Consider the following 17,189-nt stretch of genomic DNA (forward strand, 5'->3'; position numbering starts at 1 on the left):
GCAATCAACGAAGCTCTATATGCCCCAAGTCTTCGTTCGCATGATGCCCTCATCAATTTTTGTTGTTTCGTTGTGTATCCTCGTAGCCTACCTGTGACATAGCGTGGCTATTGATCGTGCTTGACATCCGGTCTAGACTCATGTCGCCGCGATTCGAGTGCGACGCCAGTCTGCTTGACAGCGGCGTACCAAAATCTATGGTTCCCGCGATGAGATCCAGATTCCTAGGACATACGCGAGCTTTAGTGGGAAGTCCCGTCAGAAGAATTGACCTTTGACTATAGATCCGCCTGGAAGGTAAATGGGCACCATCCCAGACCGAAGCACATTGCAGGATGTGCAGCCATAGACTTGGAATCGGGCATGCACGCCTCGACGGTCGAAGAAATCGGGTAGCGACTCCCTCTCCGAGTATCCGGCAGCCTGGTCGACTTGACTGTGATTGCAGGGCGTCGGACAGCGTGCCAGCTGTGAGATCTGAAGCGAAGAGGACCACACTGACAACCTTGTCCCGGCCGCCATCGCCTTAGGACTGCGACCAATAGGACCAAGTCACAAGTCCAGCCGCCTGCAAGCATAGTGTCAATATGAAATGATGTCGCGCGGCCGCACGGCTTTTTGGTTCGAAGTGACCGCGGCACGACACTGATAGGGAAGGGTACGCGGGTTGCAGATAAATACCGCGAGAACGAGACGAATGAGAGCAAGTCGCTCGTCGCCCATTAGCACGCATCGACTCCTACCGCCCACCGGCACTCACTTTCGTTTCGCTCCTCTCGCGTCATTCCCCGCTCCATCAGCACCCTACCACTCGCTCTGTTCAAGATGCAGTTCATCCTCACCTTCATCTCCGCTCTCTTCGCTGCCCTCTTCGTTAGGGCCGCCCCGGCCGCCATCGGTAGCCTCGCCATGCGTGACGACGGCAGTTGCAACACCGGCTCGGCGGTATGCTGCAACAGTGTTTCGAGCCCGGACAACCTCAATAATGGTACGGTGTCCCTTCTGGGAGCCCTCGGCGTTAACGTCGACAACCTCCTCAACAACATCGGCATTGGGTGTTCGGCGCTCGTCGGAGGCATATCTTGGTAAGTGTCCGTGTTATACGTGGATGAAAATGATGGCTCACTTGCGGATGTGTATGTTTAGTGACTCAAACGCGGTCTGCTGCAACGACAACGACTATAGTAGGTGTGCGTTCATCCAGCACATTCTCGTATATCTAAAGGTACCATTAGACGGCGCTGTTGCCCTCGACTGCATCCCCATCGGCGTTAATCTGTAAAGGTGGAGAGCAAGCGAGCCAAGCCATGGTGTTTGGTATGTTTTCCTGAAGTATTCATGGCAATCGTGATGCTTACCTTCAATGTTTACTATGTCGCCCGATGCGGTGTAATTCCTCAGTATCGACTATTGCGTAGCCATGCCGTCACTTCGTTGCACCGCGTAGCTTGTCCTGCCTTTGATGTCTTGATTCTCGAATGCGAGCCTATTGGATTAGTCGAAGCGGCCAGTCTGCGACGGCTAGTAAGTACTTGCATCCCATTGCTGAGCCGTGGCCGTCATCGGAACGTGCTGGGAGCTCATCATGATCAATGGCGACCGGGTACAGTACTGCTGGCAGTGGTAATAGTTGTCTGGGGTTGGAAAGAGCTTCGTCCGGGTTTGAACCTGAGCTGAGCGCTGGAGGCCCACTGAGACCATCAAGCGCCCAGGCAGACGCGTCGCGTCCCGCTCACGTGACTGACGCGTCTTGTTGAACGCGCCAAACAAATCAGAGTTCTGTCAAACACACGCCCCCAGCCTCATAACCCACCGCCCACATCCCGTTGCCTTCACTCATTCTTGATCTCCAACCACCTCCGCTGCCTCTGTGCCTCTCTGTCATACTCAAGTTCTTGTTTAATATCTTGCATACGACATGCTGGTATTCGCCCTTGTTCTCCAGGGCGCCGCCGCTCTCATCGGCGCACTCACCCTCATCGCCTCCGTCTCGTTCGCTGGTCCCGGCGGTCTTGCCATCCTGCGCGACTGTCTGCGCACGCTCGACTCTTCTGCGCGTGGTAGCAAGTTGATCCTCGAATACTCGCGGAACGCGTATCGCTACGAACGGATGTTCAAGCGTTCGTTGAACACGTTCTTCCTCGCTCATGGGTGTGTAGCATGACTCCTGATCATCGCCTTTGATACTGATCTTCATGCGTAGCCTGCCTCCGGCTCGTCATCGTTACGGCCTTGAGCCTCCCGTGGACTCTGACTTCGTTCGACTCGTCAAGTCTGGCTGTGGATACCCTGGTGGTCTCTGCCCGTCGTTCGGCTTCGACCTCGACCCAACGCGGACGTCTCAGCTCGATGGCTTTGTCCGCCCTACAATGGCTCTTGCCCGTCCTCCGGTCAACTTCCTGTTCTCGGATGACTCGGTGCTCCCTCCGACATACGACTATGTCTGGTCAACGTCGACTGCAGTGCCCGTTATGGTCCCTACTCAAGTCAGCGACTCTACGCAACCTGCTGCGTCTGCTGCGTCCCTTGGCGACCCATCTATGGTCGCATCGCCCGTCCTCTCAGATGAAGTTTCGAACACGGCGGCCCACTCGGTCGACATGGTCGACTTTGTACCTCTCATGGCGGTTGGACTCTTCCTCCTCGTCTTGGCAATCGGCCCGTGTCTGGTGCCTTCTCGTCGTCACTCCGTCAAGTACGTCCTCAACTGGCAGCTCGCCCCGCACAAGTCCTCTTCGGACGATATTGAGTTCTGGCGCAAGTACGACGATCTCGAAGCTGGTCGGGTGTCTCCTGGCTCTGTTGCCCCTCTCGGCGACGCACCTGGCCCTTTCTTCACTTCAAGTCCTGCAAGCACATTGCTGCTGGCTGCGGCTCCCACGACGGTTCGTCACATCGCGGAGCGACCTGTTCAAGCTGAAGATCCTGAAACGAACGATCTCTCTGCTCCTGGTCGCGGTTCGGTCCCTGGTGAACCTCTTGATGGCCCTCCTGGCTAGGTGTTTGGTCTTGTCGGTCGTGCATCGCTAGATTTCGAGGTGTGTATGGCTTCATCGTCGAGCGTTCCACGTCATTGACGATGCTCGACAGAGATGTCAACGCTTTGGACGCGCGTCGCTACAACTTATCCTTATCCATATCTATGTGTCCCGGGATTGTGTTTCGCTCCGTGTATCCGTGTTCCTTTCGTCATGTCTCGTCACAACTCTTGTACTGTAGTCTTCTCTTCGCGCCTCGTTGGTCGTCGTGTAGAGGAACTTCATTGCAACACCGGACGCGGTGTTGCAGTGAGGTTTCTCTCGGAGACCCAAAGATTTGTACTTTCATTACCCCCGATCCTTGTGTCGCAGACCTCCTGCATAAGTATCATCTGTAACTCTGATACTTGTGTCTCACTCCTGTACAATCCTAGCCTAAAGTAGTCCATATCGCCTCAATGCACGCCAGAAGTTGCACTTTGAAGTAAACATGTCCTCGATATACAGTCTGAGTGGGATGTGACTGTTGTTGCTCCTTGTGTTGGCCGCACATAGCGAGTGATTTCAGGGTCGCCGTCGCTGCCAGGCGCACCGGCGCGTACATAAACGAGAAACGAGAGACGAGATGAATTCGATAGACTTGCTCTTGCATATCATGCAACTCTCATGTGTCCCGAATTCCGATCTTGGTCAAGTTGAGCACATGGGCAACAAAGCCTGTATCGCCTCAATGCATCCTATGTATTTGCGCTAGCACATAACATCACTACATGCGTTTGATATACAATTCGGGTGGTGGATGTGACTGTTTCTGCTGCTTCTTGTGTTCGCCGTACGTAGCGACGATGGTGTCAGAGTCGTGCAAGTGTTCCACAGGCCCGGGGCACAACGCCGTCACCTCGCCGCTGCCTCCACCTACGTAATTATATACGGGCGCCCGCGACACTGAGCTCAAATAAGCGAGGCTTCGATCCAACTTGCCTCCGACCCACGTCGACTTCGTCCGACAGTGGACGCTCCATACGGCACATCTCAGTACTGCTTGGTGCTTTCCTGCTACGGTCGTGATTAAAGTCTGCCTACGCGAAACTAGCACAGCGCCACGCGTTTACGTAACGGGGTGCTCGACGAGCGGCGGGAAGCCCGCTCCGAGCCTATTCTCTCCACAGGTTCTACCCCGCTGTATCGTCCTGTGAACCCAGCTCACCATCAACCGTTGGCAGTTACCTCCTCGCGAGTATCAGGTTCTTACAACCGTGGCGGATCATGTCAAATTCATACAACGGAATCATGTCCACGACGCCCACGGCTCGCGCGCTGTCCTGTGGCGACATACTCCAGGAAATCTTCTTCAGACTACAGGAATGCGATGAAGATGGCCGGCGGCCGTTTGCATCGCTCGCTCGTGCGGCTGTCGTGTGTAGAGCAATGTCGTTCCACGCCTTAGACGCGCTTTGGGTGGAAATCGACTCGCTCAAGCCTGTCCTGCAACTACTCCACATTCCCAACCAGCCGCCAGCATGTCAATGTTCTGATCTCGCAGTTCCTCAGGTATGCTCCTCGCATACACCAGGTTCAAAGCATCCGACCTGACTCGCCGTAGTCCACAGTGTGTATGCAACGCAAAAACGCTGTAGATGCCCTCTCGGCGTCAAGATTTCAACAGTACGCGAGGCGGGTTCGGGCATTGTGCATACGTTACGGCGAGATGGACCAGAGCGCATGCTCTGCACTCATGCACGCTCTGAGCAGCTTTCAGCCCACTGATGCCGTTATACTTCCCAATCTGCGGCACCTCAGATTGGAACAAGTCGTACCAGACCTAGGCCTCACGCTCGTCCTCGCCCCTTCGATTCGCCATCTAGAGCTGCGGCACGCCGACACATACTTCCTCGAAAATAGTATGCTCGTTACACATGGAAAATTGCCCGTCCTTCAATCACTCCACGTCACCGGGAGCTTCGCGGATACGTTGTCGTTTCTGCATGTGAGCTGCTGGTCGCAACTTCGGGTCTTCAGGTCATATGGGTCATCCCTTGACTCTGAGACCCTCAACACTCTGTCTCAGATGGAGAGTCTGCAGGAGCTCCATTTGGATGTGACCGACGACCTCACGCATCATACTGAACATGGCGGGTTCCTACATTTGAGGATTCTATCCGCCAGCGGGGATCCCGCCGATGTCGCCCAGGTACTTGCGTGGTTCCAGCAGTCACCCCACCTGCACACCCTCCGTCTCATCGACATCGAATTGCAACCGGGAGAAACATGCCCGCGCCTCGTCGAGGCGCTCTCGGACCTCCAGCACATCGAGTATTTCTCTCTGGACAGCAACTGCGAAGGCGACCCCGACTTCCTCGACTTCCCCAGATTCTGGCGCGGCCTCAAGACGTGCAGAATATCGGTCGAGTGCTACTGCGGCGAGCACGAACCGATAGTTCCCCTGGAGCTCCTGCTCCAATACGCGCGGCAGTGTCCGTATCTCGAAGTGCTCTCTCTGCCTCCGATCGATTTCCAGCCGATCTTGCCTCCCCGTGCACCCGCGAAGACCGTGACAGAAGCAATATCGATGTCTCTACGCGAACTGAACATTGTCAACATGGATTACGGCGAATTTTGGGACTGGAAGAAAGCTCTGCCGACATTTATCGAGAGGTCTTTCCCAACATTGGACCTCGAGCGGATGGCGCGGAGTGCGGACAAGCGTGTGAAGAAACCGTGGCCTCCGCATGACGAGAAATGGCTGAGGTGGGCGACGGTTGTCGAGAGAGTCAGGGCTTTGCGGGACACGCAGACAGCGCAGGGGTGATACACCCTTGCACTAGCACAATTTTAGCACAATTTGCACAGGCTTTGTCATCGTCGCGTTTCGCATCCATCCATACAGTCCTGGTTCGAGTTCAACGAGCCTTAGCATTACGATATTCACACTGTACACTGTACGATCAGATACAATACAGACCTCGTATTAGGTTGGCAATAACTCGCGCGCTCTTCTAGCACTTTCTAGGTCATGATGTAGAGTGTAATGATTCAAGACGACAGACAGGGCATGCAGTCCCTTCGACCAGCGTAGGTTAGCCCGCCTGAATGTCGCCGTAAGCATGAGGCAAGCCACTTTATCAAATGAACATACGGACTCCGGAGACAAGCTTCCGGCGAATGCTGCTAAGTTGTACGCATAGCCCATTTCTGGGCCCCCGGAATCGCTTGTACAGTCCTACAGTCAAAGAACGTAGCGTGTTGTTTCTATGCGTTGCTTTCCATGCGGCTGCGACCGAATCGCAGTGAAGCAAGGGTTTGTTCCCTTGGAGTTTTGTTCCTGCGGATGGCCGTGATGTGGGCAGAACCGGAAGCTTTCGGCGTCGGCGGAGGAGACAGCCGCAGGCAGGTACTGTTCATACCAGACAGCAGGCAAGACAGCGACGCATGTACATATTCTTGGCCTCTGACCTTGCTCTCTTCGGAGAGATTTGTCACTGGGTCTCGGTTTGTCCATAAGGGGTCGAGGACCGGCTGCGTGAACGTTTCGCAGACTCGAGCGGCAGAGGCCAGGGAATGCAAGGTGTACGCAGGCCGTCGAGGTATTATGGCCAAGAGAAGATCGTCGCAGGGGCGTCGCGAACCATCGATACGCACCTAAACTTGAGAAGACCAAAGACGATTTACGTCACGGCGGACTCGGATGCTGGGCGCCACGAAAGAACGTACAGAGTCTGAGATTGCTGGCCAGTCAAATGGTAGAGAGAAGACTGCGGTACTGGCCTCCCGCTATAACTTACAAAAATGTATCGGATGCCGCAGACATGATGATGAATGAATGTCCGCATAGTCCTGTCCAAGCACCTTTGCCCATGGTTCCTAAGGCCGCAAACATAAAGACGTCATTTGCGTGCACGCTGCGCGGATCCTCAGTCTCTCCTTCAATACCTCCTCGACTTTACTCCACGCATTCGAAACAGGCTCGCACGGGGCCGCACCCTCGCACAGCTCCAGCGTGGGGAAGAGACGCTCGACGTACGTCGCGGCAGCGCTCACATCGCAGCCCGCGAGCAGAATCGACTGGAGCCTCAGCTCTCTCAACGACGACTCCTGCTTCTGCTCAACAACACCGCTGGCGGCGTTGCCAGGCGAGGACGCCCGGGAGAGGGAGAGGACGGGCTGGAAATCGAGTGGAGGCAGGACGAGCCTGCGCAGCGCCCGACAATGCTCCGCGAAGTCCTGGAGGATCGCAGCGGACGTCCAGACAGTGTTGCGCAGGGCGCGCCAGCGTATCTCGAGCTCGAGCAGCTGCTCTGGCGGCCATGCGCTCGCCAGGCGCGACAGACCCTCGTCGATCGGATGCCTGCCTGTAAACTCCAGCCGGAGGGTACGCAGGTGCCTGAGCGTGGGCAGCGCGCCCATGAGGAGGGCGTCGTCCGCTGTCGACGCCGACGTGCTGGACAGGCAGAGTTCCGACAGCTGGGGCGCATGCGCGAAGATCGGGACCGCCGCGGTGAGCGCAGCAGACGGGCCCGCGAGCGTGAGCCGCCTCAGCACGGGCCACTCCACGCCAAGGCCCATCTTGGCCGCCGCGCCGCGCGCGCAGGCGCACTCGTCGAACCGCACAGTGCTCTCCATGTGGATCTCGACCTCTTCGAGCCGGCGGATCCCCGCGAGCATGCGCGCCGTGCCCGCGTGCGCCTCGAGGTCCGCGACGCTCGCGGGGCAGTCGTGCAGGCCGGTGAGCCGCAGGACGCGCAGCGCGGGCGCGCGCACGAGGAAGTGCGCGAGCTGGGCGGACAGCGAGGGCCCCCCGTCTGCGTCGGCGACGACGCGGTCTGCGCCGCTGCAGCGGGAGACGTAGTGCACGTGGAGGGAGCGGAGCCGCGGGGAGAGCAGGAGCGGGAGCGAGGGATCGTGCTTGCCGATGGTGCCCCAGGTGAGGGACGTGAGGGTGGGGAAGAGGGGCGTGTGGGAGGTGAGGGAGAGGACGGTGGCGAGCTGGGTGAGGAAGGCGAAGCGTTTGGCGGATTTGAACTTCATCTCGCGCGGGACGGTGAGGACGCGCACGCGGCGGGCGTACCTGCGGAACCGCTCGAGGTTCTCGGGGAGTCCCACTACGTTGAGACACTGTATGCGCATCGATGGGGCTGTCTTAGGGAGGATCGAACGTTGGAGGACGACTGCTTACGTAGTAATACCCGTTGCAGCCCACATGGCAACCCTCAAAGAGCTCGAGGAGCGGTTGGAGAGAGTCCAGTTCCATCCAGAGAGCATCCAGTGCCGGTTCGCAGAATACATGGCACGCACGGGCGCAGGCGTAGAGCGACTGTCGTGGTTTGCTGTATGTGGGGAGCGTCCTGATATGGCGGAAGACCTCGTAGAGGATGTCGTCGCAGCCGAGGGCGAGGTGTACTGGGGAACGTGGCATGTTGCGCTGTGGGCTGTGTGCTGAGTTGGTTGCCGCCTGTACATCAGTCTGCTGGAGGCGGATGGGCAGGGCTGCTCATCGTCTCGCGCTTTATGTGTGCGCGCATGACACGTCGGTGGCGAATGGGCGGAGGAGACTTGCTAAGCAGCCCCCGCCCACCTGAGCGATCACGTCGAGTCGGACACGATCACTTGACCGCTTCCGGCGGCGCTCCCGTCCCACCTGAGCACTTGCTGAGCACTGCAGCGTCATCCCCTCCCTTCGCGCTGTCCATGTGTTGCCCATCTGGGGCAGCGAGCAGACGCGCACGACCAGGCTGCGATCGCGTGGGCCAATGGCGTCTGTCCTCGCCCCTGTCCCCGCTCTGTCCGTCCCGTCCCCTCGTATGTCGCTGTGGGCGTTGTCGGCGGCATCCAGTCCGGATGGTGTCGCGATGGCGAAGAGTGCTCGCAACGGGCCCATCGAGTACTCGGGTCGCGCGCTGCCCGTAGACGATGGGCACTCGGGGCGGCAATGGGGTACCGCCTCTCGGGGTCGGACCACTGTACGAGTGGATCAACCTGTCAACGCGTTCAGTTCTGAGCGCGGCAGCAGGTATGCTCCGCGAGCCCCTTCTGAGCTCAATTGCAATGCTTGCTCGCCTGCTTATGGAGATGTGTCGCTGACGGCCCTTCGGAAGCAAACTGTACTCCCCCTGGATGGGCTCGTCGCTGACGAGTCCAGTGCAGACCTTTACGTGGTCCAGGGGATAAGTAACCTCTTAGGAGGCGAAACCAACTGCACTATAACGCCCTCTGGTGGAAACCAGACTAGAGGTCGCGGGCTGGAAAGTCATCTCCACAACAGTCGTCGCACTGGCCCGACCATCGGCTATGACAATAGCCTGATGTCCCTGTACTGTATACATGACCTACACGTCCTTTCGAGGAGTGCTAGCTAAGCCAAGCTAGAGGTCCTTAGTCATACTAAACCGGTAGACAACCGAGTCGCATAAACGCTAGCCTTGCAACGACCAGATGCAAGCCCCGGCTTCACCAAATCGCATTAAAAGCCCCATATATACTGTTCACCTAGGAGAAATAGCCGTCCTTAGTGTCCCACACGTGGGTATCCCCCAACTGTTGTCAACGACAAGCCTGACTGCGCAGATGCGACGACTACATAAAAAACACTGAACGCACCTCACATGCTGCCCCTCCCCTCCCACGACTCCCGTACCCCGCGACCCAGAGCTACCATCTGACCCTAGCGATGACTGCCATGACGGCCCCCTACATCAAGACCCCACTTAGTGTGTGCCAGCTACGGGACACGACGAGCTCGCATAGCTACGAAGGCTGTGCTTCTTGCTCACGTGATCACCCGGCCCGGGTCTGAGCGCCCGGAACCCGACAAGCCGATCAGCCAAGCTACCGCCCTAACCACGTGCAATGGCACGGCACGATCACGCGCACATCAAACGCGTCCCATAAATCATTGCACTCCGAGAAAGTCTTCTGCAGACGGCCTCTCCGTCCGTAAATGCCCATGCTACGACATGATCCCTTCCATAATCCATAATCCTAAGCTCCTAATCATGCTATATGTTGCAAACCTCTTGAAGGAAATATGAAACGGCTAGCCGCCCGTATGTCAAGTCACGTTCCAGTAAACGCTTTGACCTATAAAATCAGGGTGAGCCCCCATGAAATAAACGCTCATAACGTACCAGATGTTCTTCGCATTCTCATCTGGAAAAACACGCAGCTCTCCTGCCCAATCGCCCATAATACAAGCATATCACGATGGGCAACACGTAACGCGTCCTGGAGCGTCGTCATCAACCGTATTCGCTGTCCAGCCACAGAAATCGAGAAAACGCACCTCATACCAGCCTGCATACTCCATCGAAGTCGACATCGTCGTCGAGGCACGCCCAGAGCTCGAGGAGGATGGACGGCGGGAGACGTGGATAGTCGATAGCCAACCTAAAAGGCCGTTGGCTAGAGGTCACGTGGTAACCCTCCGCACCGGCAGTCACGTGATAGAGACTGGGCGTGTCTCCAAGGTCGTGACCATGATGCGACACTGGGTCACGTTCCGGCTCACCGGGAGCAAAGACGGCTTACATATCAAAGTCCCGATCCCATGGGCCCGCCTCTGCGATCTAGACGGTTACACGCATACACTCGTCTATCACACACTACCACTCCTCCCAGGCCCTCACCGCGCATTCGTCAACAAACCTGATTTCCAGAACCCCGGCTCTAACCCGTATGAATTCGACATTACTCCAAGCGCTATAACGCGCCTTCGCGCACGAATGGCGAAAGACCCCAGGACCAAAGAACTCATAGAAGGCCACCAAGGAGCAAGCGGAGCAAGCGGAGAGGATGGAGCTGTGGCTACGTACGAAATGAACACCCCGCAGTGTGATTAACGGTAGACATACCAGTAACGTGCTAGTGAACGATGCTCCGGACGGAATCTGTGGAGATCAATGAACTCTACCTTGACGGATAAGACGCTGCATAAAGTCAAGTCTATAGCGAGCCCTTCTACGTCTGCTCCAGCCGACCTCTCGGGTCCAAAACACGCCACCACGCCGATCAAATCTAGCTTAACGCCAAATACCAGCTAAGGCAGTAAGGTGCCCGAAAACAAGCGCCCTTAACCTTCTTCAGCGAAGAGCTTCTACGCCTGCGACACGACACTACCGCCACCTGCCCTACCTCCCGCCTTGGCCCATACTACGGCATTAGATTCTGTTATATGCACCACATATCCCACATATCCCTGGAAGACAATCGACCTAATCCATGTATCAACAAACGACCACACACCGAGAAAACGACGCTGACACCGATGCCCCGGTCAAACATAACGGGGAGGCATCGAGGCACGAGTCTCACGCAACCACGATAACCGCCGCGGCGTCGACAGCACTCCCAACTCTGATGGAACCGAAGGAAAAACGATGCAGAGAACCCATTTAAATCGGACCCTTAGTGCCCCGACAGTACGTCGCAGCCCACTGCCTTGCTGACTTGGGAATGGAGGGAGCGATTGCGCGCGGTAATGATGGGCAGCCTTGTGATAGGACCCGAAAACAGTACGTCCTCTACCTCTGTCTGTCTGCCCCTCCCGCTGCGTCGGCACATAGGTCAGCCCCTACCTTCTCCCTTCCGCTGCCTTGGCACATATGCCATGAGATCCTTGAAGTTAATGACCCCTCTCGAGGATAAACACACGCCACACGACACTACCCCAACGCTCACCCTGCGGCTGACTAGCTGGAACCCTTGCAAAGCAAATAAACGACTTGGTCCAATCCGAGCGTGCCCAGTGACAAATCAAACGTCGCGCCAACGCGCCTTAAATAGCGAGGAAGACTCAGAGTTACGGCATCACTCTAGTGACTTCCTCTCAGTCTCTGCTCGCTTCCCGCATACTCGCCTCTCATCGTCTCTTACAGCTATCTGCTCACCCCGCTGCTCTGAATTCTCGACCATCTCGCTCAATCCCAAATAAACCAACTAAAGAATATGTCCCGCACCATTGCTCCGAACCATGTCCTTGGCCACGATGGCCCTACACTGACATCTAACGAAGTAAGTAACAATCTGATGCTCGCGATGACCAAGACATAGGAACTAAAAATCGCCCGCCCTCAGAGCCCGACGACAATTAGAGCGATGACTTCGCAGTCGCAGTCGCCGAGGCTCTCGCCCGGTCTCTCCTATGCGTCCGCTGTTGCTGGGCCTCTATCTCAGGCGAACGCAAACGGCAATCCCCAACATAGCCCTGTGTTGTCACCGCCCACTCCAGCCTCCCCGGCTACAGAGACCATCGCCCGCAGACAAGGTTTGCACTATGCCATACCCGACCATAACAAATCACTAACCAAGTGCATAGACTCCCCTCCTGCTGCTGCGTCTGTTCACCAGACGGCGGGCTGGACTGTCGTCTCACACAAAAAGAAAGGAAAGGCCCAGGCTGCCACCTCTGGCCGCCACGGGACCAATGCGCAACGTCCCAAAGAAGTGCGCCGGGCCGTGCTCGAGGACCCACCTATGGAGGCTGATGACCAGGGCAGCGCCCCCCGTAAGCGTCGACGCGCCGAGGAAGACCTTGGCAACGAGGACGCTCCCTCTGTCGAACTACGCAAGCAGAACGCACAGGTGATTGTAGCCACACCTGTCGCCTCTCCCCTCCTAGAGGCCACCCCCGGTCCCTCTGCGTCTTCGCCCAGCACAAACATCTCCGCCCGTCCTAACGCGCAGTCACCCTCTCACCCCTGTGTCTTGGATGATGCCCGCACGCCTGACACCGACATCGTAAACATATCGGACTCTGAGCTCGTCGAGATGCTCCTGTCCCCTCTGGGCCAAAGGTCTTCCCAGCCGCAAAGTCGCGCCCCTGCGTCGGGACATCGTCACAATGGCCTTAGAACACGCGTCTCTGTCGACACCTCTGACGACGACGTCCTCTCCGACATCGGCGACATCCTTCCGCTCTTCCCTCTCCCGCCGTCCTCGCTTCCCTCTAGCTCACCGCGCACGCCTACCCCTCGCAGGAACAGGCGTCCGGCGACCCCCATCGCGCCGGCCCGTGGCCATCATTGGTCCGAGGTGGGAGATAGCAGCAGCATCATCGGTAACGTCTCGCCGCGATCGTCCCTGCGCACGCCCTCAATCCAAGAAGTAGAGATGATCGATGCTACTAGGCCTGACACACCTGTGCCCACGTCTTCCTCTCACACGCGCCGCCGAATCCGGCGCCGCCTCCTCCGCCGCGAACGCCGTGAGAGTCGCGCCGCCTCTGCCTCGAATTCCTCCCAAAGCTCGAACGACGACGGCCCGAACAACGCCTTTGTCCCTCTCGACGTCAACGCCCTCGACCCAGACTTTGTCGTTCCACCCACTGCCTCGTGGCGCCAAGTACAAGGCGACAGTTCTTGCTGGAAGGGACGCGGCATGGCAGCAGGCCAACGCGATTCTTGGAACGCCCTCGACGCCTCTGAAACCGTGCTAGCTGTCCAGATCCCTCTACACGGCACCGAAGAACCAGGGGTCAGTACTCGCATCGAAATTATGCTCGACGTCTTCCGACGCACTTTGCTGATCCCTGGTACGTTCATTCTCCCAGCCTACTCTGTCGCGGGCTTCCACGGTATGAACACCGAGCCGTTCTGGTACTTGGCGCGGGGCATTCCTCTGCCCAAAATTGCGGCTCTTGTTCATATTGGCTGGCTCAATTCAACGCCTGTAACCCTTCACTTCGATTTTTGGCGTGATTCGAACCCCCACTTGTGTGGCATGTTCCGCTTCATCTACAGATTCGGCGCTCAAACCAAAGCCGAGTACGAGGAGCTCGTTCGCCGAGCCCTCCTCGAAACCGACCTGTTCGACACAGCCTATGACGTCCTCACGCGCGATATCTCTCGCGGTGGGATGTGGAGTGGCTCGTCGCGGATCGATGCCCTGAACCACATCCTAGATTCGATAGATGTCGATATTATTCAATGCCGCGTCGCTACTAACACAACTGAGCCTGTAGCAGTTCTGTATGTCAGGCCGCCGACGTCAGACCGTCGCGACTGGCTGCGTTTTAGCAGCCAGCTCAAGCTTCACCAATTCGGGTCGAATATCGCTGGCCACCCTGAGCCCTTCACAAGCAGAGTCTGGTGCGGATACTGCCACTCACTCGGACACATTGCAGGTGCATGTCCTGTACGCCGAACGATCGGCTGGCATGAGCCGCCCCTACAGACACCACAGATGGCCCAACCACCGCCCCAGCACAACGCCGCGATAGGCAGAGGCAATGGCCGTGGCAACGGTCGTGGTAACGGGCGCGGCCGAGGTGGCCGTGGACGTGGAAATGGCAACTTCTGAATATCATCCCATCCCTATTCTACCTGTCTTCCTGTCTCATGTAGTACGACTGCTGCTCCCCGTTTTCACCTATATACTGTTCCTTAGCCATGATCGTCTCGAGTCGTACTACGCTGTACCATCACTCTGTATCCACAAATATTGCGCTTAAAACAATACCAAATTCGGTGCACAAACACTACGCTGCGACGCATCCACCGATCACACTTACTGTAATAAGAAAACATTCGGCTAAGAAAACTTATAATAAATAATAATAAAAACGCTCCAGCAGATGCATCGATAAAGCGGATGACCGCGCTCAAGGCCCACACTTACTGACCGCTTCAAGCGGGACAGGAAAGCCTGTCAGCGCGTACTCATAAATCTCCGTTAATTTCCATTCTCACCTCAGGGCACTCGGAGACTTGCCCCGCCGAGAGGCTTAAGCAAACTCCTTCTATATAAGGAATTAGCATGTCACCTGTGGGGCTCAGGAGTAGTCCCCTCCCGCCGTGGATCGCTGTAGCGGCGGGAACGATAGCAGCGGCGCACAATTACAACAACACACATAACACCACGGACGTTCACATGGCAACCGGAAACACTCCCTCCCGACGACAAGGGATGACACCGCCTCCTGCCCGAATGACTCCCAATGAATCGTCGGAAGGATCGGACGGCAGGGCAATCTTCCATGACTCCTTAGCAGCGTCACAAATGGAAGATGGTACGCGTTTGAGTAACCACAAACCAGGGGCATCGACGAAATCTAAGAAGGGCCGTAATACGCGAGCCACGCTGAATGTGGCAACATTGAACATGAACGGCAGAGGGAACCTGTCTGGCAATGTCAACAATAAATGGAATGTCCTTAATCAGCTTATACGTACTGAGAAGATTGGGGTTCTAGCAATACAAGAATCACATCTAAATGATACGACTATTGACCAACTACATAGACAGTATGGGAGACGCATGGTTGTCATATCAGCACAAACCAATGAGGACAACGTGGGCGGTGTAGCTTTTGTTCTTAACAGAGAACTTGTAGATACGGCCCAGCACGACGCTACGACTATTATACCAGGACGAGCTATGTCTATGACCATACACTGGCATAAAGAAGAAGATCTCACTTTTCTGAACGTCTATGCCCCAAATGACGTTACTGCTAACTCAGAATTCTGGCTGAAGATTGAAGAATACTACTCCAATCATAGACATAAGCTCCCTGACGTACTACTAGGGGACTTCAACGTCGTTGAAGAACCCATCGACCGACTCCCCCCACGTGAGGATAACCCATCGGCAACTGAGCACCTACAACAGCTGCTTAACAAACTCCATATGAAGGATGGATGGCGCATAACTAATCCAACACAATGCGATTTTACATTCCCGCAACGCGCCTCAGACGTTCGCTCACGCCTCGATCGGATTTATGTGACTGAACGAACTCTCCGATCATCTCAAGTATGGAATATACGATCCACCGGCGTCCCTACGGACCACCGGCTAGCCTCAGCTATGCTTAGCACCACACAAGCACCGTTTATAGGGAAGGGACGTTGGACTCTCCCCCTCACCATGCTACATGACGAGTCCTTCATGAAGGACATCAAAGCAATGGGTAACCGTGCTCTAAAAGAGGTGAAGGTCCTGCATGACTGCGGAACACGCTCACCTGACTGTAACGCTCAATCAGTTCACAAAACCTTCAAGAACAAAACGATCGCATTAGCAAAGAATATCATGAAGAAGAAAGCCCCAAAACTCACAGCGGCGATCACAAGACTATCTGCTGCGATAGACAAAATACAAGCGAACCCTACATTCGGCTCCTCAGCGTCGCTGCAAACTGAAGCAGCGGTAATGTTAGACCGAGTCATAGAGCTGGAACGAAAACGTTATCAGCATATCCGAGAAGCTACGACCGCGCGTTACGCTCTCAACGCTGAGACCCTCAGTAAGTATTGGTCGAACATCAATAAAGACAAAAGTCCGAGAGATATCATCTACGCACTACGGAAACCCGACTCCCAAGTCTATATTCGACGCTCATCCGATATGGCCGAACTTGCCCGACAATACCATGATTCTCTCCAAACCAGCGACGATAACCAGGTCAATGATGGAACGCGCGAAGCGGCAATATCTATAGCAACAAACAACATTCAGCAGTTCCTAAGCACACAAGATAGCGAAACGCTCCAGTCTAAAATAAGCATAAACGACATTCAAAACGCACTTAAAAAAGCCCAGACGGGTAAAGCGAGCGGCCTTGATGGAATTCCATACGAATTCTGGAAACTGCTTCAAGATGATGAACCTGCAGATGATGATGCGTCATTCAACAGTAACGCCTATCTCCAATACGTCCTAGATGACATCGACACCTACGGTGTTGACCCAAAGTGTGGATTTGCGGATGGATGGATGTGCCCGATCTATAAAAAGAAAGATAAAAGGGATATCAGCAACTATAGACCCATAACTATATTGAATACCGACTATAAACTCTACACCCGCATCATGGCTACGAAGCTTGGATTGGTAGTGAAAACAGTTATTCACCCGAACCAAGCAGGATTTATACCGGGACGACAAATCTCTGATCAAACACAGCTGTGCCGTGCTATGGTAGACTATGCAGAAGCAACTGAAGACAATGGAGTAATCGTCGCATTAGATCAAGAGAAAGCTTACGACAAGATAAAACACGATTACCTATGGCGAATACTACGAGCAATGGGTCTCCCTGAATCCTTCATAACCAAAGTCAAGAACCTATATAAGGACGCAACAACGGTAATAATCATTAACGGCGAGACTAGTAAACCTTACCGGGTCTTCCGAGGAGTCCGCCAAGGCGACCCACTCTCTTGCCTACTGTTCGATCTTGCAATCGAACCTCTAGCCTGCGCTCTACGATGCTCTAAC

At 55.6% G+C, this 17,189-nt stretch overlaps 5 protein-coding genes across 5 annotated transcripts; 4 read left to right on the forward strand and 1 right to left on the reverse strand.

Annotated features, from left to right (window-relative positions):
• Positions 1-646: 646 nt before the first annotated feature.
• C8Q71DRAFT_740790 (uncharacterized protein) lies at positions 647-1,683 on the forward strand. The gene is made up of 4 exons (XM_047922776.1): positions 647-1,085; positions 1,147-1,184; positions 1,236-1,317; positions 1,402-1,683. The coding sequence occupies exons 1-3, from the start codon at positions 826-828 to the stop codon at positions 1,280-1,282; spliced, it is 345 nt and encodes a 114-aa protein (XP_047782154.1). The 5' UTR covers positions 647-825; the 3' UTR covers positions 1,283-1,317; positions 1,402-1,683.
• Positions 1,684-1,817: 134 nt separating this feature from the next.
• On the forward strand, positions 1,818-3,346 carry C8Q71DRAFT_740791 (uncharacterized protein). Its single transcript, XM_047922777.1, has 3 exons — positions 1,818-2,151; positions 2,204-3,038; positions 3,091-3,346. Exons 1-2 carry the CDS (start codon positions 1,919-1,921, stop codon positions 2,997-2,999), a joined length of 1,029 nt encoding a protein of 342 aa, XP_047782155.1. The 5' UTR covers positions 1,818-1,918; the 3' UTR covers positions 3,000-3,038; positions 3,091-3,346.
• A 922-nt stretch (positions 3,347-4,268) lies between these two features.
• C8Q71DRAFT_854565 (uncharacterized protein) lies at positions 4,269-5,787 on the forward strand (the record flags this gene model as incomplete). Its single annotated transcript, XM_047927072.1, has 2 exons — positions 4,269-4,529; positions 4,582-5,787. The coding sequence occupies 2 exons, from the start codon at positions 4,269-4,271 to the stop codon at positions 5,785-5,787; spliced, it is 1,467 nt and encodes a 488-aa protein (XP_047782156.1).
• Positions 5,788-6,577: 790 nt separating this feature from the next.
• Positions 6,578-8,391, reverse strand: C8Q71DRAFT_889430 (uncharacterized protein; the record flags this gene model as incomplete). Its single annotated transcript, XM_047928635.1, has 2 exons — positions 6,578-8,090; positions 8,152-8,391. 2 exons carry the CDS (start codon positions 8,389-8,391, stop codon positions 6,840-6,842), a joined length of 1,491 nt encoding a protein of 496 aa, XP_047782157.1. The 3' UTR covers positions 6,578-6,839.
• Positions 8,392-11,915: 3,524 nt separating this feature from the next.
• Positions 11,916-14,267, forward strand: C8Q71DRAFT_721194 (uncharacterized protein; the record flags this gene model as incomplete). Its single annotated transcript, XM_047921417.1, has 3 exons — positions 11,916-11,981; positions 12,021-12,234; positions 12,286-14,267. The coding sequence occupies 3 exons, from the start codon at positions 11,916-11,918 to the stop codon at positions 14,265-14,267; spliced, it is 2,262 nt and encodes a 753-aa protein (XP_047782158.1).
• Between the last annotated feature and the right edge of the window lie 2,922 nt (positions 14,268-17,189).

This window comes from Rhodofomes roseus (genome assembly GCF_022264815.1).
Source record: "Rhodofomes roseus strain CIRM-BRFM 1785 chromosome Unknown C8Q71scaffold_4, whole genome shotgun sequence".
NCBI lineage: Eukaryota > Fungi > Basidiomycota > Agaricomycetes > Polyporales > Fomitopsidaceae > Rhodofomes > Rhodofomes roseus.